The sequence below is a fragment of the Staurois parvus genome, unplaced genomic scaffold, assembly GCF_062004578.1.
Source record: "Staurois parvus isolate SC_StPar_1 unplaced genomic scaffold, SC_StPar_1.0 ptg000023l, whole genome shotgun sequence".
Taxonomy (NCBI): domain Eukaryota; kingdom Metazoa; phylum Chordata; class Amphibia; order Anura; family Ranidae; genus Staurois; species Staurois parvus.
In genome coordinates, this window is record NW_028317819.1 from 1,746,714 (window position 1) to 1,773,960 (window position 27,247).

Consider the following 27,247-nt stretch of genomic DNA (forward strand, 5'->3'; position numbering starts at 1 on the left):
CCCTGAAAAACAACCCAATACCATAATCCCCCCACCTCCATACTTTACACTTGGCACAATGCAGTCAGCCAAGTACCGTTCTCCTAGCACCGCTAAACCCAGACACGTCCATCAGATTGTCACACAGGGAGAATTATAATTGAAGTATAAAGCCATATAAGGCTTTAATTAGGCTAAAAAGGAGGTGAGCATATATGAATGGTATACCTTCTGGAAGAACAGAGTGAAATAAACACGTGGAGTGATTTAATCACATTGGGACAATTATAATTTTGGCACTTTTATATATATATATATTTATTCACAGATTATTTATATATAATATAGTGTTCACAGTAATATAAATTTTATGAGATTTATTATGGTAATATTGCACTTAATTAAGGCACAGTGGATCACATTATCAAATTGATATATTATTTTTAGTGCATTTTATATATGGAGAAGTGTATTATTATATAGGTATTATATGAATTTGGATTATAAGAAATTAAATATACAGGTAAGTTTTGGGGCGCAGTATTTTTCTATTATCATTTGGATGTTTTATAATTGCACATATATGAGGATGTAATCGAATACCAGCGAACCATTTAGATAATTTAATATATATTTTTTATGTTGATAAACCAGTGGCTCACAAGTAAACACATTTAATTTAATTATATCCATTCCATTACTATGTGGCCATTGTATGTGCTGTATTATACTATTGAAACATTAGCTACAGACAGTTATGCAGTGATGGGTTTCACAGTAGTCCAGGCGCCTTCCCTTGCTGCTGGAACAAAATCAAGTAGGCCTAAATGCTTCTTTGCCATTCAGTGGAAGCCTTGTATTTATATCAATGAATAAAAGGCTTTGCTTAGACTTCAGCGGAACACAGTGCTGCATACTGTACATAGCTAATGCTACAACAGTATGATACAACACACAGTGGCAACATGGTAATGTAATGGAAATACAAAACCAAGCGTACTCAAGTGCAATCGCACACCTACCAATTAGATTGAAAGGCTATGTACTCCTGCATATACTCATGTGTTCCCACAAGTGAAAATACCTCAAAATATATGAATAGTGACACGCAGTATTTATTAAATAGTGCTAAATACCTTCATCGTGTGCTAAAAAAACACTGAAGGTTTTTAGTATTTCTTTAGAACATTATGAAGATATTTAGTACTATTTGAAAAATACTGTGTGGCACTATTTTTATATATATATATATATATATATATATATATAATGGAAATAGTTTTTTAGGCCAGCTTGACACAAACTGGAAAGCTAGAATTTCACCGTAAGCGACCCAACCTTAAGAAAGGTGCTATTAAATATAGCATATTAATTATGCTAATAGCACCTTAAAAAAGGTAAAAAAAATATGTTGCGCTCCTTCTTTGAATATTAAATCAATACAAATTTCCAATAAATAAATTAAAAAAATCAATATTAATAAACTTGTGAAAAACAGAAAATCATGTGAAATCAAAATGTCATCCCGTGCTCATCATACAAAAAAATATATAATATAAAAAATATAATATATATATAAAAATGAATCAGTCTTCAATGAAAAAAATATATGTGACTTTTCCCAGTGAATCAAATCAATAATTCCAGGTGACTTCCTTAGTGAGTATAAGATGTGCGCTCACCTCCAGATTATCCTGTAACAGGCTAACGCTTTTTGTCCACTCAATGGGACTGATGTTTGTTGCACCATATAAAGAGTGGTGGGTCCTTCTCAGGCTGATTCCCGTCTCCTATTCTTGCTGGGATCTCCCTCTTATACTGCTTATCTCCTGCTTTCCTTTCCTTGGCAAGTGCCCTCAGTGGAAAGAAAATTGCCAAAAATAGTGCTTTATCTTTTTTAAAAAACAGTGCTTTATTTAAGTACCAGTTGCACTCACATTTAAATAGTATAAAAACTGCTTTTATATCCCCAAACAATACATCAAGAGCATGCCAAACACTGCCTGCCTTGTGTAGACCTGTCGTCTTCAAATGGCTGGTGACGTCGTAGCCTCTCCCCAACGCAGTACACCGCTGGTCACGCGGCTTCATCAGGGGGTTGTGATGACGCCGCGTGACCTGGGGAGTAACGCGTAGGGGAGGGGCTACGACATCACCGGCCATTCGAGGACGACAGGTCTACTCAAGGCAGGCAGTGTTTGGCATGCTGTTGATGTATTGTTTGGTGATATAAAAGCAGTTTTTATACTATTTAAATGTGAGTGCAACTGGTACTTAAATAAAGCACTGTTTTTTAAAAAAGATAAAGCACTATTTTTTGTTATTTTCTTTCCACTGAGGGCACCTGCCAAGGAAAGGAAAGCAGGAGATAAGCAGTATAGGAGTAAGATCCCAGCAGGAGTAGGAGACTGGAAGCAGCGTGAGAGGGACCCACCACTCTTCATATGGTGCAATAAAAATTAGTCCTATTGAGTGGACAAAAAGCGTTAGCCTGTTACATAATAATCTGGAGGTGAGCACACATCTTATACTCACTAAGGAAGTTACCTGGAATTATTGATTTGATTCACTGGGAAAGTCACATATATTTTTTTCATTGAAGACTGATTAATTTTTATATATATTATATTTTTTATATTATATATTTTTTTTGTATGATGAGCACGGGATGACATTTTGATTTCACATGTTTTTCACAAGTTTATTAATATTGATTTTTTTTTTTATATATATTTATTGGAAATTTGTATTGATTAAATATTCAAAGAAGGAGCGCAACATATTGTTTTTATGGTTTTGAAATATTTGCACATTTAAAGAGGATGTGTTGTATGTTTGCGATTTTGTAATAGTAGTGAGTGGCTCGCAAGTTACATCTTTGTTTTTACCTTAAAAAAAGTGCTATTAGCATAAAGCACAGTGGCTAAATGGTTAGCACTTCCACCTGGCAGTACTAGGGTTGTTGGTTTAAATCGCAACCAAGGCACCACCTGCCTGTGGTTTTCATGTTCTCCCTGTGCCTGCGTGGGTTTCCTCTGGGTACTCCAGTTTCCTCCCACACTCCAAAGATATGCTGCTAGGTTAATTGGATCCTGTCTAAATGGCCCTAATATGAATGTGAGTTAGGGACCTTAGATTGTACACCCCTTAAGCAGTAGGGACTGATGTGAATGTACAATATATATGTAAAGCGCTGTGTAAATTGATGGTGCTATATAAGTACCTAAAATAAAATATGGAATAAGCCAAAAATTTGGCATTATTGAGCTAATGACAGCAAATGTGGACCCAACAATGGCCCGGGTTTGGTGTGCCCCTGGAACCATGAGTTTAGTGCAGCTGCCCCTTTTGTCCGTATGGTAAGGAAGCCCTGATGATACAGTAGGTATACTTTAACAGCACGCCAGAGAAATCATCCTCAAGGGCAGAATTTTTTTGTTTCAAAATAGTACTGTTGTGGATATGGATGTGAAGTATCATATCTGCCAGGTCCAATATTGGTTGCAATAGTTTCTGGCAGGAGGATTCTGTTCTCTCCTCACTCTCTCAGCAGTCTAATATGGGTGAAGGAGAGAGCAGACAGGGTGGGCACCCACTAAGAGCACACCTACTCCTCAGCATGGGCACCTGCTGGAGAGGGAGGGCAAACTGTCCTACTTCCTGTCTCCCCTTGTCATGTGGTCATGTGACCTATCATATGAAGAAGAAGCTGCCATCATTCCTGGGCAGGGGATGTCTGGGCTGTAAGTACACTGAGAGTGGGGGTGCGCGGCAGGTCCAGAGCTTCCCTCTGCCTCTCATTGCCACCCCACCTTGCTCACTGCCAAACAGGGCCCCTAGGTTTTATGTTTTCCTTCCTCCTTCTTACCATCACCAAATCAGTCCTCATCAAACTGACACCTTTTCCTTAAAGTGACAACACTGACACAGGGACATTTTTTTCCTTCAAATGACACCACTGACACAGGCATTTTGTTCCTTCCATCGCACCATTGATGTCACTATTGATCCCACCCCTACACCAGCTGGGAGAGGGGAGAAGTTTGTCATTTTCACCTTTGATACCTTGTCCTGTCAAGTATTTTATTTCAAGTGTAATATTATTTTTCTGGCCTGAAAATATTTGCAGCTTGTTATCTGGTGTAAATAAATATAAAAAAATCACTGATCTGCTGCCACAAGGTTGGTTAATAAAAGTATATTTCCTGGTATGGTATACTTTACCTTAAGTAGCAGAGCATAGGAATCAGAAAAGGAATAGGTTATGGCTACATGAGTCAACAATGGCCAAGGAATACGGCTGAGCCCTGACTTTTCCATGTTAAGAATAAAACAAAACAAAAATACAGTGAACAGTTTAACACTTTATTTTATAAATCTTATATTACATCATCTTGTATCTGCAAAATAAACCTGGCAATAAAACACATACACAACTTTTATTTTGTTCTCTTTGAGTCTGGTAATTTCATGAAAATTTTGAAAAGGACACGTTGTTTCTGCAATGCCTATACTGGCCATTATACTCTCCACTGAAAGAAAATATGCTTTTGACAATGAATCATAGTCGACAATAAGTTAATGGCAGCTATAAGCTGGAGAAAATGGACTGGAGAAAATGCTGGAATCAAGTATAAGGACCCAAGCAGCTGGCAGCTTGCAGGCTAGTTAACATGGAATTGATATCAAAATGTGTTGTTATGTTAACAGGAACCTCTAGAAGTGTTAATTGTTCCTAAGCAATACTTATTAATACTTATATAGTATGGGAGGGTTCCTAGGCACTTCTGTGCATACAGGCTCACAGCTGTATATCTGAAGCTAAGATCTATGGCCACTTTCACAAGGGTCCTATCAGGTAAACCTGTCAGTTTTTCCAGACAGACCTGATCAGACCCTCCATTCCCCCCAATGGTCCTGCAGGTGTAAACAGACTTGTGTCCTTTACACCATCCTTCCTCCAATCTGATCCAGTCCCCTAGTAAAACAGAAGGCAATCTGCCCCCCTCCGTCTTGGCAAATCAAATAGGAGGGTGTAAACAAACAGGCAAAGTCTGTTTAAACCATCCATAGAGCACAGCTGGCTGTGTCTATGTCATCTGCCCATTATGGTCTGATTTAGCAGGGGATCAGTGGACAGATCCCCTGCTAACCTGATCAGAGTCCGCCCTATGTGAAAGGGGCCTAAGGTAATGGTATACTGCTTCTGACTGCTAGTCGCAGCAGATCTGGAGAGAGATTTAGTGATGTCACTACTCTGCTGCTCAAAGATCTCCTTGCTGAAGGCTCCAACATTAAAAAGTAAATATCTGTTTCTACTAAGATGGCCACTCCACACATTGACACAGAGCATGACATGGCATTGTAGATCAGTAATGGGGTAAAATCATCTTCAGGGAGACCACAGGCAATTCTGGTGACTAGTTATTTTCCTTCTCCTTGTCTGTTTTTGCAAAGCTTCCAGAGTTCACTACTTTAATGTATGAACTCAAACCTGTGTGTTGTTGGATTTAATGCTGTCCCAAAAGAGACCTGTACTGAAAGAAATGTGGAGGCTTCCATTGCTGGCCTCCTTCTGAAAATTCTAGGTACCGGGCTACCATGTTGATCCAATGGTTTCAACACTTTTTTAGTTATTGAACTGCAAAAAATGTGTAGACCAGGAATTAAATCAGTGCTGCAGATCTGCAAACTTGTTCTGGGTCTGTGATTCAGAACATACTAAAACTGTCTGTTCAATATCACAGCCAGGTAAAATGAATTTGCAGGAGGAGAGCTCAGCAATGCACTATCCATATTGCCTCACTACAAATTTTCTTTGAGACAGCTACCTTTTTACCTTGAACAAAATGGACAGACTAATCAGTCCTAGGCTAGTTTGTGAAGTCAGTACTTTTTAGAGAAACATATACTGTAGTTGACCCATTATAAGTTTATAAAGCATACTAACTAATTATATATAAAGCATACTTGTAAGACCTTGACCTCCACCAAGGTGCTCAAGGGATCTAACAGAAGGCATTTTCTTTTTTTCCCCTGTAGGCTCTATTATTCAAATGCCAAAATCACATAGAAAGTTGGTACATTGAGCAACCCTACCTTCTTTACAAAATTTGACATTGATTGCTAAATGTGATGGGCAGTCTCATTGACCAACAACGTAGGAAAGGGGGTAGGCCCATGGGCCAATTTCCAAAGACACTTCAGTATGTTTTTTGGGGTAAACAATCTGCTCTGGAAGAAGACTGGGGTACCTGCTTGGTTATGTTATTAGAGTTCATGTCACTACAGGTTTGCTTTAAGCAAGGGTCCATCTCTAAACGAAAGTTGAGGACTGAATGTTCCTAAACTTTCTGGCATAAACAATATATTGTAAAGTGTCAAAAGCGATGCATTATTTTGCAATGGGAAAATATTAATTAATGCAATAGATGTGCGCACAAGGTGTGCTGGATGTGCCTGGACACACCCTTATCACCAAATGCGCATTAGTATTATCGCTCAGTGGGAAGATAGAAAGGATCTCCCTCTTACACACTGCTATTCACTGTGCCAGCAAGGAGATCAATGTGCTGTACCATTACCTTAGGTCCCAAATACAGTATATGTGAAAACACACACACGCGTGGTTGAGCTTTAGGGTGCATATCCTACTGCAGTAGGCTGCACACAGCTATGACTATGGCCTTCAGCATGTTTCCTTATGTTTATAACTGCTTTTGTTCAATAATATTTAGGAATCTTAAGGCTATCCAAATGTACAGTATTCCATACTGTATGTTCACTATTTTCTTCCAGTGAAAGCGTAAATGGGCAGTGTTGGTTTTCCCATAGGCAGTTTTTGTTTTTTACGTAATATGTTCAGCACAGAGGAATGGATTCAAGAAAGCACAACCACAGCTCCTACAAGTGTCACAGTTACAACTGGAAAGTGAAGAAGGCAGAACAGCAAACTTATATAAAAGTACGATAATGTTGACTTTTTCCCAATATTTTTTTTAACCATTTCTTTTTTTTTTTCATTTTTTGTTTCTTTTTATTTATTTTACATTTTGGTGGCATACAAAGGCAGTAATTCATGTTTGGTTGGTGGACATGTGCTATTTACTGGTAAAACAGCCAGACTGCTTTTAGCTTCCTATGTAATTCCTAAGTATTATTCGTTTTTGTTTTCAGCAGATGGCACGATTTACCTATAACAACTTTAAAAAAAAATATTGGATGAAAATCCAGATAGAATAAAAAAGAAGCTTTCTATTGTCTTTTAGGCAAAAATTGTTGCAAAAAGCACACAGAAGGTGAAATGAAATCTTTTCTGTATTGTTATTTAGTAATAGTAATTTAAAGATAAACACCAGGAATTCAGCCACTTTCTAAAATTTTCTGTATTAAATGGGTTAAGCCTGAAGAGGTGCATGCCACCTTGTTGACTTTTTACAATTTACAAATATACAATTTTTATTTTTACTAATTGCCAGGAGCATAGCTATCGCTATACTTCTGGTGCTCTGATGCTGGAACTCCTGGTCTGAGCTTCTGCAGCTTCAGAGTCGTATTCAGCCACTTTGCCTGCCCCTACCCTCCTCCTGCCCAATCGCAGAGTACCTTGTATTATGTGAACCCATTCACAAAATACAAAGCCTTCTGTTAATGGGCAGCTGAGGCAAGGGGCTGGTAGAGCTGTTGCTGTGTGAGAAAACAGTGTCTCTACTGTCAAAGGGCCAGGAGTGTAGCAATAGTTGTACTCCCGGTGCTCAGTAAAAATCTCAGATGTAAATTAAAGAGATATATCTGTGAGGTGGAATGCACCTTGCTGGACTTAAGTCATATTAGGTCAGCAGATTTTAGAAAGTGGCTGAATTACTGGAATTCAGCTTTAAATTATATAGTTCAAATATTATTCCTCACTACTTTAGAAAAGGTTTATACATAACATGGGCACTTCAAATGAATGGATAAATTGTGGTAAAATATCTATATCCCCTTTCAAGTAACTGATCTCCATTCCATTCCAAATATATGATCCCGGTTCTATTCCAAACAAGATCCCTACCCTTGATCAACAGAAGTATTGGCAATCTATGTTCTACCTTAACAATCAAATTAGATGCTGTAAGAATGAACTGAATAAACACTTGAATATTCCTATATCCAATACTGTTTCAAATAAAAGATTAGGGCAAAATGGAGCCCGTGAGAAGGCCCCACAAACAGAAACCCACCCCATTTGTATTGTCTGTAATGGAATAGCCCAAACCACCAGACAGCAACTACCTAAAAGTTCATCCTCCCTAGTGAAATGACAGGCAGGCTGTAAATAACTGCGCTATCTGTCTTGCTTGTTGTAGAAGCATGAAGATTGACGCTAAGCCCCCAGGAAAAAATACCAAGCCCTAGGCTTCTGCCTGGGTTGCCTTGTAGGTAATATGGTTTTGACAGTGCCAAACAGATTTAAACCTACCTACCTTGAACTAAGGGCTCAAAGTCTAAAACATGTCATCAATCATGTCATCCATTTAAATGAGCAAATGGATTTGTACACCCAGCAGTGGGGCTCCAGTATATATTTCACACCCCCACTTCCAAACATTTACTACTGCTTCACATAGAACAATATTTATGCTTTCTAGAGATTGCATTGTTAAGCTGCCATACTGCACGCAAAATGTAAAACACCCAACCAATGCCCCAGATTTCTAATAAACCAATAAATTAAATAGCTATCCCAGAAAAGTCACAAATTATACCGTTAACCATGTGCACGGCAAAACAAATTTCACTACTCTGCTTCTGGGTATCAGCTGTCTATTCATAAAGACTATATATAATTTCAAAAATCTTACATAGAAACTAGATCGTGTTTAAAAAAACAACACTCTTTTTGCACATACATTCAAGTGCAAAGCACCCACTGTTTTGAAGGCTTAAGGGTTGACTTAAAAATATTGGTTGGAAATCCAATTTTTCTGATCCTTATCCCATTGGAATTGGAGTCATTTTCATACAGTGACACTTATCTTATATGTTAAATGAAAATATGGGGTTAGACCCAAAGTAGATGAATATTTGTATAATTTCCTTAAAAATATACATACTAATTAAATTCCTCATTACATCCTAATTTTTTAATGTTGCTAATACCAGAAGATCTTCTAAAAAAGACCAAATTCTAAATATTTTCTGCCTGAGCATTTGGCATTCTTGCTATTTGTAGAGACCTTCAGGTTCTGGGCAAGGATCTGTTATTTCCTTTCATATATGGCCATACATTTGTAAAGCCATTCAGAACTCAAACACAAGATGAGGGCCAACTAGAGTACTTTGACACCAAACAGCAAATTACCATATTTGGTCATCTTTAGGCTGCATTTATCATTGATTGTAAGGTTTGTTCTATCTATAGAGCCAGGTCAGAATTTCCTCTCATGAAGCATCTTTCAAAAAGTGTATAAAGCAGGCTGAAACTGTGACTAATATATAGGCTGGTGTTCCCATTTTCTGTTGTTTATTTACCTAACCCACTTCGTTTGCATGCAACACTTGCTTCAACAGCACCAAAAAAAGATGGTGGACTTTTTTAGTAAGGGGATAGAATTGTATACTGATAGTTTGGCATATTCATAAAATGCTGAAGGGTATACCTCCACTACAGCATCTTGTGACTATTCATTGATAAATCTTTAGTGGCAGATGCCCTCTACAGTAAAAGTCTGGTTCAGGGCTAAGTATCAGGGCCATTAACTCATGGCTCCCAACAGGCTGCTTACTCTTCTCCTCTTAAGACTGGGAATTACTGCATAATTTGCATTATATTTAAGAATCAATAAACCCTAAAGGAAAGAATTCATGTAGCTGGCCTGTAGAAGGGAGGACTAGCAAGGGAAGAGAGGGGAACAAATGGCCCCCTAGGCTAGTGCACGGCATCTTTCAGTGAGTCACATAATTAGTCAATACAGTGTGACTGGTCAAAGCATATGGCACCAATATAGCTATTTAATTGATGTACTTGGATGATTATAACACAGATTATGCTGTTGTTCTTTCAAGACACGAGCAATAATTCTCATGGTTAGCCTGCATGATAATGAGTTTTCTATCATGGTTACCTCTGTACCCTTTTTACTATAACTTACTATTAATGTCTTATGAAAATCATCCTTCTGTATCATATTTTGGACACTCCTTAAAGCCTGAAGCAGCTAGCTTTCTACTACATGTACATACAGGTGCAGGAAGTAGCCACAGGCCTCGCAGCAGGTAGGGTTAAAGACAGGATGGGATAAAGCAGGGGTACTCAATCTTTTGAAGAGTGAGGGCCACTTAAGTAATTTGGTAACCAGTCATGGTCCACAATAAAATGAAATGGTCCAGAATTTCTAATTTTAAATTTTTTTGAATAGCATAATTAACCCTTTTTTCCTGCGTCCACTAAAAGCCAGCGGGAGGGAGAGGAGGAGAGGTCGGCTTTTAGTGGTTGCAGGAAGAAAACGGAGAGGATCGGTTTCTGTGTAAGATGCCCCTTCTGTCCAACTGTAAAACAGAATGTGACAGGCTGCACAGGGCCCCCAGGAGCATAGGGTTGGGTCACCATTGCACTCCCTGATGCTACACCAGTGGTTGGTGGGGTGTGGTAAAAGTACACCCAAACTATAGGGCATTAACATCTCCTCAAATGTAATGTAAATGTTGATGAGCCCTTACTGTCCTGAGCCCCCTATAAAATTGCTTTCACACTGATGTGCTGTGGTTTACCCATAATGTGGGTGCAGCGCAGTGCACTAGCTTCTTTCCTGCTGGGTTGCCACAGACTTCTATTATATCATTCAAATGTTTAGGTGCACTTTCAGAAAGCGCAGCAAACCCGCAGAATATAATAGAAGTGCGCTTCCCTGGTTTGAGCTCAAGGGCCACATCAGAGGGCTTTGAGGGTCACATGTGGCCCATGCACCACAGGTTGGGAACCCCTGGGATAAAAGAAAAAGAGAGGGACATCTCTGAAATGGACGGGAAAATGCATTCAAGGTATTGTGTTGACCAGCTTCAAGGACTAATCCACAAAATGTTATTTTAAATTTTATGGCCCCAGAGCACTAAACATTTTAGTGAGTTATCTCTAACATAACTGGCCAGGAAAACAGAATGGTGTGTAGCCTTAGAAGTAACAAATTTGACACACTATGCTCAGGTATGTAATAATTTCTATATACTTAATTCAGTACTGAAGAGTCTCTTAGCAATGATACAAATAATTATAATTCAACCTCTAGATATCAACATAATAATTAAGCAATGTGTACTTTGTGCAGCTTGCTAGTACAAAGCAAAACTTCAGTACACAGAACTGCACTAAACAGAAGAGAGCTGGAGGTCAAGTACCAGAATGTAGCACAGGCCCATGTAGTAGCACTAGCCAACATTCAGTACACAAGCTAGCATCTTTTAGCCACATTATATACATATAAAACATACAAATATCCTCTTTATCTAGATATGTACACAAAACACATGTGCAAATATATTTATAATGTTATCAGGCTCCTCTTCAGCTCTTTTCCATTTAATTACAACAACCTAGAAACCAAGCTCTGTCAAAACCTACTTGCTTTCCTGGCCCAAAGAATGTCATATCAAAGCTCAAGTGAAAATTTAGTTTAAACCATCTAAATCTAACTCAGGGGCACCAACACAAAAGGTGTGTAAAGTATTACAGTTTATTATTTTAGAAAACAGTCATAGCCTCAGAAGCAGTGGGTGGAAACAGCAGTCTCTTGTTAAATCAGAACTAGAACTCTCTAATAAGCAGGGAGTATGAGCTTTGCTAAATGGAGAGCTCTAACACAGACTCAGCAGGGAGTGTGTCGAACATTTGCAGACTTACCACTGCTTCCATGCAAAGCATAAGAGTTCTTTTTTGGAGCATGCTCACAGAGGACAGGATTTTCTGTTCAGGCTGAGGCTGCTTTCCAATGAAAATGAACTGTAAGACTTTGAACATCTTATGCTTTGATGCTTCTGGAATGCCTCTAGCTGATTAAAATTGAATGTTCAGTTGGAATTTAAAGTATAACTGTGATGTTTTAAGAAGGGGTTGTGAAAGTATCAGCTTTTCAAATAATACAAATTATGTTTCTTTTTCATGCATGCAAATGGTTTTGAACTTTCTAGTGTTTCAAACAAAAAATATTGCTCTATGCAATGGGCTCTGTCTACAGCCATCAACATCAACATAATACTTCCATCAAGCATAGCAGAACATGCTATGTTTTTGTTAACCTAAATGTGTAATTTTTGTGGTGCCTATTGTAATCCTACTGCAAAGAACGGTATGTGTAGAGCTCAGTAAAGAGTAGAACAACTTTAGAAAACCCTACAAGCCTGTAACACTATAAACTGTATGTGAGCTTACGGTGTTCCATATTGTAGTTGTTCTTAATGGATGGCACAAGATCCTGCTCCAGTAACTAGCTGACCCTGTTAATACATTTTATGAGCCAAACAGTAATTGGAAATCGATGTAAGCATTCAACTTGATCATAGGATGTGGCAAGAAATATAAGCGGGGTTGCATGTGCTTAGATGACATTATCCTGCTGTAAACATTGACAGAAGGGAGTGTTCAAATTGATGGTTCTTTCACTAGTGAAAGAATTAAGGCATTAAATACTACTATGCTGGATTACAGCGAGAAGGGCAAAAAAAGCTCAAAACATTACAATATGGGAATATTATTAAGATGGCTGGCATTTCTTCTGTTACTTACTCCAAAATATACATATCCCATCCCTATATACAGATAAATTCTTGCTTTTTTCATACATTGGCACGGAAGAGCAACCAGACAAGTTTTTGACTGGCTACAAAGTCACTGATTTGAAGCCAGCTTTCTTCATGCCAGTGTGGCTGGCTATACGAGGGCAGTCCGGGAATCAGTTCTTAAAATGCTAGAACAGCTGCTTTTCCTTCTCTGAATTGGGGTACTCATAGAACTTGAGGGCTCATTAGGGCATCCATGTTGAAGTAGAATGTCCACACACTCTTGATTTCCAGACTTTCTAGCATAAAAGAGCGCCGTGTGACCATTAGTGTCCTTGGCCTTCACGTCAACGCCATACTGCAAACAGAAAGAAGATATATTAATGGAATATAATGTATTTTGTGACAACCATGTGGAAATCACTGCATTGAGACCACAGCACTGCTAAAAATACGGTAGCATACAAATTATATCAAGTATAAAGATAGCATTTATAAGAATTAAATATTTTCAGTATTCTGAATATTTTGTACATACCCCATATAGCCAAATGTTTGTGGACACCTGAACATCACACTTATATGAGATATCCCACTTGAAAACCGTGGGCATTGGGGGGTGTAGACGACCATGGAAAGGGGGGAATGGACAATGATGGAAGGCTGAAGGCGTGTCCTGCTGAGCTCTGTGCCCTCCCGACCCATACAGGCTTTCTATGCTGACTCTACACCCATCATCCTCATGTCGGCACATAGCTCTCATCCAGCGGATCCTACTGAGCCACAACAGAGCTCCAATCCAGCATTATTTGCTCCCCACAGGCTCTTCCAAAACCCAGGCCTACCTCGTCAACCTCCACACCTGCCTCGGCTGGCCGAGACACAACCCCAGTCTTATCAGTCACTCAACCCAAGGCGCCTACTATAGCTAGGGACCCCATCCAGTCTCTGCATGTGTCCCAATGTGGTGGCTCCTCTCTGCCCCTATGATCGGCCACGGGGGAGTCGACTGGCTCAGAGACCGTGGCCCTCCTTTCAGCCTTTCGTTCTGATTTTGACTCCTGGGCATCTAAACTAGAATCCTCTCTCCACTGAGAACTAGATACTTTAAAACAGCAAATATCAGCCTCCAACTCTGCCATCTTGGCCCTCACTATCACCCAAGAAAATCACGCCTCACGGATTCGGGCCCTGGAAACGGCCTCCACCTTGCACCTCAGCCAACATCAGCTCCGCATTGAGCACTGTGAAAATAACATTACGGGATCAGACTTGAAGCCTACCATCATCACCATCCTTAACCAGGTACTGGGCAGAGACGCAATATCGCCCATAGAACTGGATAGGGTCCACAGAGTGGGGGGACCCAATAATAACCGTTTGGACTGTCCGAGAGATGTCCTATGCCGAGTACATTATTATACCTTGAATGAGGACATTATGTGCAAGGATTGGTGTTCGGGTGCGGTGGATTTTGATAGCACCTCAATTCATCTTTACCCTGACCTATCCAGACACACTCTATACATGAGACGAGTGGTCAGACCCTTGTTGGATCTTATCCGCCAAGCTGGAGGTACCTATACCTGGGGTCACCCATTCAGCATTTGGGTTACCCGTGGAGACCGTAAATTTATGCTATCAGACCCAGACCAACTACCTGACTTTTTCCTGTTTCTTGAGCAAGATCCTGTGGACATTCCCAACTGGCTGGACCCTCCAGACGATCGACGCTGTCTCCCTGGATCAGCCCATGTTCCACAATGCCGCATGCACTCGAGATCTCGCTCCGCTGAAGTTGCATCTTCTTGACCTGGATCGCCCGAGGACTGAGTTACATATTTGCAGTGAGCTGTGCAAACCATCTCTATACCTAGTATCCTTCTCAACTTGAACTACCTGTTTGTGTTGAGTGTTAGCTCCTCACACGCCCTTCATCATAAGGTTCATTTGGCCAGGGCATTGAGAGGCCTTTGCGTATAGTAATGTTTATTCTGTTGGTATTGTTCCCACTCGGCCCCTGACCTTTGGTGCCACCCTCTGCAATTTCTACAATGGGGTCTTCTTGGGCCCACCCCCCCAACTACTAGGCTTTATCACCGGACCTATTAACATCGCCTACAGCTTCATACCTATGGAGGGGGTCACTGGGAGGGACCTGACTGGGGACATCCATGAGTGCTATCTTTTCCTTTTTGTTGCTGTCCTACCCTAAGGCCCTGTCTTCCATAGCTGGAAGGCCACCCACAGGGCTCTTACTCATCATGTTATGTCTCCCAGTACTGTTTTATGTTCACTCATGTTTTGTTCTTCTGTGGCTTGACACCTAGTGCCTTACATGTGTACTTTATCCTCATTCTATGACAATGTAGTTTACTATGGGTATTATGCAGTTTACAATATCTATGCCCGTGGCCTTGGGAACATATCTCAGACCTGTCCAGACTTGACCTCTCCTCCTCCATAGGATAGGCACAGTTGTGCCCGCTTTGTGATATTTAACACTGTGTACTGTATTGCAGGCGCTTTAGATACCCTTGTGACATCTCCGACAAGTGTCCACTTTTCTCTAGCTATTTTCCTCTGTTTTCACCCATATTCCTCTATTCCTTCATAGTTTGTTTTCCCTTTTTTTCTCTCTTTGTTTCTCCTAGTCTCCCTCCTTTGTTCCCCCTTTCCCCTCTTTTTTTCTCCCTTTTCTTTCCATTTTATTTCCCCTTCTCCTTTCTCCCTCTATTTATTCTCTTTTTTTTTAGCAGTTTTATCCCTCGCTCCGCCATGGCACACACCCTGGTTTCCCAACTGAAGCTCAAATTTTGCTCCTATAATGTCAATGGTCTAAATATTACCTCTAAACTTTGACATATACTATACCAAATGGATAAACAATGGGTCCACGTGCTCCTGTTACAGGAGACACATTTTCAAACTGGATCTGCCCCTTCTTTCTCCAACAGGTACTTTAATAGATGGTTCCACAGCACTAACCCTGGCCAAAAAAAACAAAGGTGCCTCAATTTCAATTCAAAAAACGCTCCCCATTGAGCTCTTAGATCACCTATCTGACCCACAAGGGAGCTATCTTTTTGTAAAATGTTTTCTTTGGGGCACTAAATACACAACTGCCAATTTGTATCTCCCTAATGTCCCAACTATGCTCGGCTTTCTGAAGGCGCTATTTGGCTTTCCGGAAGGGAGACTTATTTTGGAATGGGACTTCAATCTCACCCTAGACCCACTCCTAGACTTCTGCACGTCGAGATCATCCATCTTCTTTTCTAGACTACGGGCTCTAAAGCGTGCATTCTACGATATGAGTTTGGTCAGCGTGTGGAGGGTCCTGCATACTAAAACTCGAAACTACACCTATCTTTCCCCAGTCCACCTATCTTATAGTCGTATCGACTATTTCCTGGTGGATCGTGGCTGCCTGGATTGGTCACAAGAATGTGACACAGACAACAGGGTGTGGTCTGACCATTCCCCGATCTACCTGACCATCTTGCTGCCCTCAATCCCGATGAAAGAGTGGACCTGGCGATTAAATGACTCATTCTTGACGAATGCAGATTGTGTGGCTCACATCTCTGAGACCATTTCTAATTTTATGCTAGATCATACTACCAACACTACCTCTCACTCCTGTCAGTGGGAGGCTTAAAAATCAGTCTTGCGTGGAACTTTCATTCAACTGGGTTCACGTTTGAAGAGAGAGTGTTCTTCCTCTATCACTGCTGCAGTGCAGAAACTCCGACTTCTGGAAACAGCACACAAAAAATCTCCAACACCATAAGCCCTCACAGAAGTGGCATTAGCCCGGTCTCAATTCTGAGAACTATAGGAAGATTCTGCTCGTACTTGTGGATAAAATAGCCCTCCACCACTATAAATTCAAAGATAAATGTGGGTAATCATTGGCTCGTTCTCTCCATCCGAAGCGTGCATCCACCTTTATTTCCAATATTCAAGGGCCCAATGGGTAAGGGCTCTCAAGCCTTCTGATATTGCGGATGTTTTTAAAAATTACTATCAATCTCTTTATAACATCCCACCTCCCACCCCATTAGACCCCAACATCCCCCCGGAAGATGAAAAGCAGTCCTACATTTCGAAAACTGCCCTTCCTACCTTAACTGCTAACACTAACGAGGTGCTTGAGTCGGACCTCTCGGAAGAAGTGGCAAAGGCCATTGCTGCTATTCCATCAGGCAAGAGCCCGGGTCCCGACGACTTTACACCTAAATTTTTTTAAATGTTCTCGTCCATCCTCACACCTTTTCTGATGAAAGTCTTCAATTCCCTATCCAAAGACTTTGCTTTCCCTACGCAAACCCTCGAAGCCGATATCACCCTGCTTCCGAAACCGGACAAAAATTCTTCTTTGTGTACTAACTACAGGTCCATATCTCTGATTGTGGTAGACCTAAAGATTTTTGCCAAAGTGTTAATGAATATATTACAGCCACTCCTGCTTGACTTTATACATTTAGATCAAGTGGACTGTGTAACCGGACGAGAGGCTAGAGGCACCACGTTAAAAACACTTCTCTTGACGGACTACACCCGTATCCACGATATCGTTATGTGGCTTTTGGCGATTGATGCTGAAAAGGCATTTGATCATGTTGACTGGCAATTCCTTCGATTGACGTTACAACAAATAGGGTTAGGCCCTCACATGTTAGCCAGAATATTATCCTTGTATTCTTCTCCGTCTGCCAAAAGTAAGATCAACAGCTCTCTATCTCCAGATATTCCCTATCCAGAATGGCACCCGACAAGGGTGCCCAGCAGGGGTGGACTGACAACTCATGGGGCCCCCGGACAATAGGGGATCATGGAGCCCCTGTGTCCTTGCCCAAACTCAAAAGGCCTATGAAAAATGTACCAGGAACATCTCATGGGGGCCCCTACTGACCCCGGGCCCTCGGGCAGTGCCCGAGTTTCCAAATGGTCAGTCCGCTCCTGGCGCCCACTGCCCCCTCTCCTCTACATCCTTACTATGGAACATCTGGCAGAAGCCATATCAGATCCAATATCAGTGGAATGTTGGTGGGCCCTTTGCAGTCCAAATTAGCCCTTTTCTCTGATGACCTACACCTGCTTGTGACACGACCACACATCTCCCTACCCTCTATACTACAAGAATTCCATAAATTCAGCCGGATTAGTAACTTCAGAGTGCATTATACCAAATCATAACTGCTGAACATTTCTTTAGCTTCAGAGGATCCCCTTCAAAACCAGTTCCACCTCTATTTAGGCATTCACATACCCACAGAACTGTCTCAACTCTATTCGATAAATTTTGTACCCCTTCTCAACTGGACTCAGGCGGACTTATTATCTTATGTTTCCAATAGCCTGTCCTGATTGGGTAAACACTCTGAAGATGGATGTTCTTCCTGGCTTCTTATATCTATTTCAAATGATCCCCATCTGTCTTCCCTCTTTGTTTTTTTTTAAATTACGTTGCCTCTTTTCCGCTTTTTTCTGGAATGCGTGACATCCTAGGATTGGTTGAACTACCCTTTCTCTCCCAAAAATTAAAGGTGGAGTGGGAGCCCCTGACATCTCTCTATACCACAAAGCGGCCGTCCTTATTCGAATCCTAGATTGGTTCCATAACTACTCCTCTAAGCTGTGGGTGCATTTAGAACAACATATGTGCCCTATTAATCTCCAGGCATTACCTTGGACTCCACGTTCATGCCGCCCCAACTTTTTGACTCTTACTGATTTAACTAAACATACCCTTCGTGTATGGGAGCATGGGATGTCTACGTACAGCCTCTGCAAGTATAAGGGTCCCATGACCTTGTTCTTTGGGACCCCAGCTTTCCCCCCCCCGGCCCTCTCTGCCACCAGCTTCGGAACTTGGAACAAACAAGACCATAGGAGATTAACCCAAGTCCTTTGATCGGACCCATCCTTGATGTCGACGACCCCAGGCGAGTTCCTCCCTCCAACTTCATTTCCCTGGTTACAGAGACAAGTAGTATGTTATGTTCATTCATTTTCCTCTGTTTATGAGATTCTTATTTTGCCGACTGCCTTTGAATCACTCCTGCTCCAGTTTGAACCTCCCACCCATATAGTTTCCCAACTATATTCGATTCTTCTATGTGTATCATCACCTGATCTTCCCCCATATACCCATGACTGGGAGGTAGATTTTCAGCTCATTATCTCCCTTCTAGATTGGCAAAAATGCTTCATCCTGACTCATACACTATCCCCAGCTACCAAAACTCAGGAAAAAGGTTTCAAGTTGATAACTAGATGGTACAGATGCCCATCAATCCTTCAAAGGTTCAACCCATCTGTCTCAGATACTTGCTGGTGTTGCCAACACTCACAAGGTACTCTGCTACACATTTGGTGGACCCCCTATCCGGAAATTCTGGCAATATATTTTTGATCTGTACTGCAAAATGATGGCAACATCGATTCTCCCTTCCCCAGAGATAGCCCTTCTTTCCTGGATGCCTGGACCTATAAAATCAGTGAAACAAGATATGTTGAGACACCTTGTGGCTCGGGTCAGGGCAGTTATTCCACACCATTGGAAATCAACTACTGTGCCTTCCCTAGGGGAATGGGTTAACGAATTGGAATCTATACATGACCTGGATCCCCTGTTGGCACTGGAATTGGGAAAAGAGGATCTGCTCTCTTCCATCTGGACCCCCTGGACCATGTTCTGACACTCTTCTGAATTCCATTCCTGGGTTTTCAGCAATGCCGACCCCTCTCTAGTGTAGCCATGGTGGAGCCAGTACTCCATTCTATGTTCCTTCTGTTTTCTCTTCTGCTCTTTACTTGTTCTTTTTTTCTCTCTTTTTTCTGTGCATCCCTTTTCAATACGACCATTTCACATAATATATTTATCTTCCCTTTCCTATACTCTGAGACGTGTTCCCATACCATACGACTCTTATATGTTCTTCAGGGGCCAAGGGGCACGAAGACCATTTACTCATTTATGTACACATTACTTTTTCCTACTCTTGAATGTTATCCATCCTAGCCCTATTTAGGCAACTCATGTCAACATAACACGTATGCATTGTAATCTCGTTTAAACTCAATACTGTTTGGATATTAGTATGTAATACCTCACCTTCCTTTGTTTCCTGTTTTAATATATCTGTATTCTTTTGTGTCTTATGCTTCCGAAAATGTCAATAGACTCAGACTGAACAAGAAAACCGTGGACACTAATATGGAGTTCCCCCCTTGCCCTCCTTTCCAGCTGTAAAGCTGTAGCCTGGTCCTTGGCCAACTGGAGAAGACAGGACAGGAGAAGGGATGGGTCCACTTCCTCTCCCCCCACACCCAGAGTGTCTGCAGTGGCAGCAGTTCCACTGTGTGGAAAAGGGAAATTGATAATACTTAGGGAGTGTGGCTCTGTGGAGGAAAGCAGCTGCAAACTACAAGACAGACAAAACCCATGTAAAAGGGGGGAGAGACCTGTGTGCTGTGTGTGCAGAGACTTCAGTGACTGCCTCCAGTCTCCAGGACCAGAGTGAGATAACTGAGCTACTGGGAACTGGGCTTGCTGTGGACTGACCTACCGAAAACCGAAGTGCCCTGAGAGCAGAGTCAAAGGGACTGCAGACAGACAAGAGACAAGCACCAGGTTCACTGTGTTGCCAGGACTGGTGAGCCATTGCTGTAAGTGAATATTGCTGCTGCTAGCAGATCAGGAAAGGGGACAATTCTCTACTAGGAACTGTAAACACTGCACGCAGATTTAAATGGTACTTAAGTGCACTATCATACAGATTAGTCCCCACTGTTAGCTGGCTGAAGTTGTAAATCAGGCACCAGGTAATGTAACTACCTCGCAGAGGTATCACTTTTAGGATTTATACATATACAGTACCTACAACCGGGGGCATATATACAGACTGCACTCTAGGACACCTTTCTTTTTTTCTTCACCAGTTATTGCATAGGGGTATCGTGGGACTATTTAATTACTGTTTATGCTGTTCTCTTGTTTATACCCTTGATAATTTGTTCTGTTCTTTACCAGTGTTGCTTATACTAGGTAAATTCTGCTTAATACCATGGTAAATTTGGTTTAGTTGCCTTATTAGCCTAGTAATTATATCAGATTATTTCATTCAGACTGACACCTTTACCTGCCCATTGATTTTTGTGCATTGCCATTAATTTTATTGATAATATACTTATTTTATTTACTACTACATAGCCTGGTGTCTATAACATAAATGCCACTACAGTTGTGGCTAGTATACTACTAACAGAGCTCACAGGTGTTTGCAGCATCTCATTATCTAACCAGGCGTGTCAAAAAGACTAAGGCTGGCCATACATTATACAATTATCTGGAGATTTTTGGTTTAGATTTACCAAAAACCAATATAATAGGAGGACAAACCTAAACAACACTTTCAGTTGTATCCAATTAGGCAGGCCCTTGCACTACACAATTGAAGGTAAATCTAAAGGAAATTGGGCAGAAAATTGGAAGATAATTGTATAATGTATGGCCAGCCTAAGGCAGTTCTCAGAATTGTGGAAAAGAACTGAGAACCCATCATACCAAGCAGCTCTTCCTAGGGTAAGCACTACACAGCTATAACAGTCTTCATTCTTCTGGGAAGGCTTTCCACAAGATTATCAGTGTGTCTGCAAAGTCAGGACAAGAAGATCTAACTCATGGTTTCAGTTCCATTTAATTTCAAATTAGTTTAGTAGGATTGAGATCAAAGCTTTGTGCAGGCCATTCAAGTGCCTCCCCATCAAACTCATAAAAACATGTGATTCCCCTATCCACATTGAGTGTGTAGATAAGGGAATGAACCTGGCTTGGTGCATAGGGGCACAGCCATGCTGGAGCAGTGAAAGTCCCTCCCCAAACTGTTGCCACAGGGTTGAAAGTGCACAGCTGTCTAAATAGTCTTGGAGTGTTGTCCACACACTTTAGGTCATATAGTGGACCATAGTCAGGTGTCCAGAAACGTCTGGTTATAGAGTGCATTTATGAAAAATGGTTTCCAAATAATAAATTACACTGATAAGGTATGCTTATCACTGTAGCAATACTAACTGCTAACCAATATGCCTTACCTTTAACATTATTGTTGTATACCCAACATTCTTAATATATTGATGGGCCGCAATATAAATGGTATAGATTCTGCCACTGACTGGGTCAGCACAGTTGATGCTATAATTATGGGGCTTGAGGTCTGATTGCAGGTTATCAGAGATTATTATAAATGATCACGTAGAAGCCTGTATGCATTTAAAATCAGGCAGAAGTACAACAGAGATGTGACATAACTGATGTATGATCATACTGAAGAAGTGATCAATAAAAAAAAAAGATACACATAATCAGTCTGTAGTATTCCCTACTGGGGCACAGAAAGCTAAGCAAAATCAGCTTTTTATTAAAGTATATAATATATATGAAAAAGGGATTACAAAATTAAATGAAGAGTGATCTGCCACCCCAATGGATATCTGTATTTATTTGTCAGTATTTCAAAAGGACCAACACTACAATCCTTGGATAGCCTTTGGAATACTTCTTGGCAAATGAGAACCAGTGGTAACAGTGGAGGGGGATTTACTGAAACTGATGCACTCAGAATCTGGTGCAGCTGTGCATGGTAGCCAATCAGCTTCTAACTTCAGTTTGTTCAATTACACTTTGGCAATAAAACCTGGAAGTTCATTGGTTTCTATGAAAAGTTACGCTCTCCAGCTTTACAGTAGTAAATGACCCCAAGTGTTACTTAAATAAAGCCATGTAGGTAGAACATGGATTCCTTCTGTAGCATGGTCTTTGTTTTATTTATATATTAGCAGGATATCCTATTCTTGTTGCCTAATAAGCAGAGCAATGCACAGTGATTAAAATACTAATATACAGTATGTACAGTATATAATTGCCAGTAAAAGAAATACAGTAATGTTTCTGGAAACATAGTATCTCACCCAGACTAGCAGTTGTGTCATCACCACATTAGGCAGCTCACAGGCCATATGAAGAGCTGTGCGCTTGTCCCGGTCTCCAGTTGGACTATTGATCTGCTCCTTATTACTGTGTGCCAGCAGAAGTAAGACATTGGGCAGATCCTTTTCTTGAACTGCTCTGAAGAGTTGTTTGACAAGCGTAACTCCTGGGCTTTTTAAAGGAGCCAAAAATAAACGCTGCTCATACTTTGCTCGGATCCATGATTCCCTCTCTTCCCTGCACACAAAATAAAGACACAAAACAATAAATTCTATCTCTTGACATACATACATACATACATGTCATACTCCAGGTTGCAATTTGGTGTCATGATGAAACCTAAAATGTTCTGAAAAAAGTGACATTTAAAGTTTATTGGGGAAATACAAGTGTTGTGTTTTTTTTTTTTAATTCTCTTTATTTAAATTTTTTGCAAAAAGAAAGAGTACAAAACAGAGCCTCTGAGCATTCCCTGGCTCAGATTAGAAAACAATAATTACAACATAAAAAATAACAACAGAACAACATAACAATAGCTCACTCTCACCAGCTAACTAATAACCTGAGATCTGTATCACTTAGAAGGAATTATACATCTTGGCATACACAGGAGGCGAGAAGGAATGTAGATAGTAGTAACCCCTGGGGAGCACAACGGCTACACTAAGGGCCACAAGGAAAAGAGCAAATGGAAAACAGCTTGACCACAGTTAGTTCAGTTACCTGAAATCAGTTGCCACTGTTGAGGAGGATTCTAACCACACATCCCAAATTTTAGTAAAGTTCCTCGGACATCAGCTATATATATACGTCAGTTTGTAATAGGGCACCACAGAATTCACCAACGTATTCCAAAAGTTTAATGATGGAGCTTGGACCCTTTTCCATTGCAACACAATGGCTTTTCTGGCATAGAAGGGTAATAGACCAAGAAGTGTCCTAACTGCCCAGTATGTGCCAATGAATTTACTAGGCCCACGAGGCACACATCCACCATCTGGGGAATAGAGATGGTAGTCAAAGAGTGAATAAATTCCATAACGTCCCCCAAAAGGTGGAGATGTGGGAACAGTGCCAAAAACTGCAATAGTAATCTGCCTTGTCCAAACCACAGCGCCAGCAGTCAGATGTTGTTCCAGGAAAAATTCTATGGAGCCTGGCCAGTGTTAAGTATGACATATGTGAGATCTTAAACTGTATTAATTTGTCTCTGGTAGGGGAAATACAAGTTTGATTATTATTTATATGATTTGGAGTCTTGCGTTGGAAAGGTTTGAGCCAGATCAACCCACAGAGGAGACTGAATATTTGAATCTAAAAATCTAATATTTGGTGAGATCATTTTAAACCCCCATGAGGAGCACATAGTTTTGTTTCATATACACACTGCTCAGCATAGATGACTACACAACCTTTTGAAAAGTAAGATTTTAATCAATATTTCAATGAACACAAGAACAATTTCCAAAATTTTGACAAAATTACAAAATCTTCAGTTTTACTCAAATTAGTTGATGCAAAAATAAATACACCCCACAACAAAAACTACTACATCTAGTAGTTTGTATGACCTCCATGATTTGTAAGGCATGCAATGAACAAGTTGGTGACATATTGCAACATCTTTCTTCAAGAACGATCTCTTTTAGAGCCTGGATGCTAGATGGAGAGTGATGCTCAACTTGTCTCTTCAGAATACCCCATAGGTGTTCAATTGGGTTCAGATCAGGAGACATACTTGGCCACTGAATCACTTTCACCCTGTTCCTCTTCAGAAATGCAACAGTGGTCTTAGATGTTTGGTTTGAATCATTGTCATGTTGAAAAAGTGCACGACGACCAAGGGCACGGAGTGATGGTAGCATCTTCTTTTTCAATATAGAGCAGTACATCTGTGAATTCACGATACAATCAATGAAATGCAGCTCCCTCACACGAGCAGCACTCATGCAGCCCCACAGAAGGACACTGCCACCTGTTTCACTCTAGGCACCATGCATTTTTATTTGTACTCCTCACCTTTGCAACGCCATACAGTTTTGAAGCTATCAGTTCCAAAAACATTTATCTTGGTCTCATCACTCCAGAGTACAGAGTTTCAATAGTCTTCATCTTTTTCAGCATGGGCCCTGACAAATTCTAGGTCGGCTTTCTTGTGAAGGGGCTATAGGAGAAGCTTCCTTCGTAGACGACACCCATGCATGCCATTCCTTTGCATCGTACGCCGCATTGTGTCATGGGAAACAATCACCCCAGTTTCACTTTCTACTTCTTTAGCTAACTGCAGTGAACTTGCGTGGCGATTTTCTTCAACCCTTCTCATCAGCAGATGTTCCTGTCAAAGTGTTAACTTCAATGGATGGCCTGGACATCTCTGTGAGATGGTTGCAGTTCCATCTGTGTTAAATTTTTGTATCACTTTTTCTACAGTATTCTGACTGATAAGTAAAGCTTTGCCAATCTTCTTGTAGCCTTCACCTTTCTTGTGTAAAGAAATTATTTTATCTTTAATTAACGAAAAGCTAATGGCCATACTGGAAGACAAACATGACCAATTTCTCTCTGTCTGGCAGCCTTGGCTGGATTACCATTCACTATCCTACTTCACATCTTGTTTACTTCATTTATGATCCCTGCATCCTCAAGTTTTACCTTCCTCTCCTTCCATCCACCTAAGCTGACAGTCCGGACAAGGAGAGCATTTATCAGAGAAGCAGCCAAGAGGCCCATGGTAACTCTGGAGAAGCTGTAGAGATCCACAGCTCAGGTGGAAGAATCTGTCCACAGGACTATTAGTCGTGTACTCTACAAATCTGGCCTTTATGGAAGAGTGGCAAGAAGAAAGCCATTGTTGAGAGCCATAAGAAGTCCAGTTTGCAGTTTGCGAGAAGCCATGTGGGGGACACAGCAAACATGGGGAAGAAGGTGTTCTGGTCAGTTGAGACCAAAATTGACCTTTTTGGCCTAAAAGCAAAACACTATGTGTGGCTGAAAGCTAATACTGCACATCACCCTAAACACACCATCCCCACCGTGAAACATGATGGTGGCAGCATCATGTTGTGGGGATGGATTTCTTCAGCAGGTACAGGGAAGCTGGTCAGATGGGAAGAGGGATGGAGCCAAATACATGGCAATCTTGGAAGAAAACCTGTTAGAGTCTGCAAAAGATTTGAGACTGGGGCAGAGGTTCACCTTCCATCAGGACAAAGACCCTAAACATACAGCCAGAGCTACAATGGAATGGTTTAGATCAAAGCAAATTCATGTGTTAGAATGACCCAGTCAAAGTCCAGACCTAAATCCAATTGAGAATCTAGGGCAAGACTTGAAAATTGCTGTTCACAGATGCTCTCCATCCAATCTGACAGAGCTTGAGCTATTTTGCAAAGAAGAATGGGCAAAAATTTTACTTTCTAGATGTGGAAAGCTGGTAGAGACATACCCAAAAAGACTTGCAGCTGTAATTGCAATGAAAGGTGGTTCTACAAAGTATTGACTCAGGGGGGCTGAATACAAATGCACACCACACTTTTCAAATATTTATTTGTAAAAAATTTTGAAGACCATTTATCATTTTCCTGCCACTTCACAATTATGTGCCACTTTGTATTGGTCTATCACATAAAATCCCAATAAAATACATTTACATTTTTGGTTGTAACATGACAAAATGTGGAAAATTTCAAGATGCATGAATACTTTTTCACGTCACTGTATTTACCCATGTTTGATCCCTTTAAAATACAGCAAATACAGAACAATACCTGTCGATCTTGCCAGAAATTCAGTAAACACCTAACCTGTACTCTCTGACTTTGTAACACTGAAATATCAATCAGTGTTATAGTGCTATTTCCCCCTTTTGGACTACAGAACATCTCCCCTTATGTCATGGAGATGAGGACAGGAGGTGTTCTATATCCCATAAAAATAGCACTGGGCAAGACTGCGACACTGTTTTTCTGGTACAGCAAAGTTACTGATTTGTCAGCTCAAACAGAAAGTTAGTAGTTCAGTGTATTTGTATCCAACATTTTTTAATAAGTTCAAACATGTGGAAATATCCAATTATTGGTGCATATGTTGTTTTTTTTCTTTATTCATACAATTTGAAATTACATGAAAACTTTCTTAGTAAATGCATACCTTTGCATTAACTAGAGGTAGTTAGTTACATATTTTGAATTGCTTTTATATGGTTGTCATACAGAGAAAACATTTTATTTGATACCTACTGCATATATGACAACTGAATACATCATACAAATCACTTTAAAAAAAGATCAAATAAAAGTATGCTTATAGAAGATGGAATTTTGAGCAAATTTTTATTAATGCTCCAATATGTTATATTCTTCACAGGGACTGGCAACCACTTAAAGCTTGTTCAGGAATGGATTCTTGTCTATACCTTCAGCATAAAGTTTTACTAAAAAGTATTTACTTCCACTAAAAATGTAAAAAACACAGACAAAATTACTACATAATGAGAAGAATAAGCAGGACACATGCATT

At 40.5% G+C, this 27,247-nt stretch overlaps 1 protein-coding gene across 2 annotated transcripts in view; it reads right to left on the reverse strand.

The window, feature by feature from the left end:
* Nucleotides 1-4,323: 4,323 nt before the first annotated feature.
* AGAP2 (ArfGAP with GTPase domain, ankyrin repeat and PH domain 2) overlaps nucleotides 4,324-27,247 on the reverse strand; it is a 296,663-nt gene continuing 273,739 nt past the window's right edge. For both annotated transcript variants that reach the window (XM_089692703.1, XM_089692695.1), the window contains 2 exons: nucleotides 22,711-22,966; nucleotides 4,324-13,090 (listed from right to left, as the gene is read on the reverse strand). In XM_089692703.1, coding sequence (XP_089548829.1) covers nucleotides 12,884-13,090; nucleotides 22,711-22,966 — 463 coding nt within the window. In that variant the 3' untranslated portion in view covers nucleotides 4,324-12,883. The remainder of the gene's footprint in view (nucleotides 13,091-22,710; nucleotides 22,967-27,247) is intronic.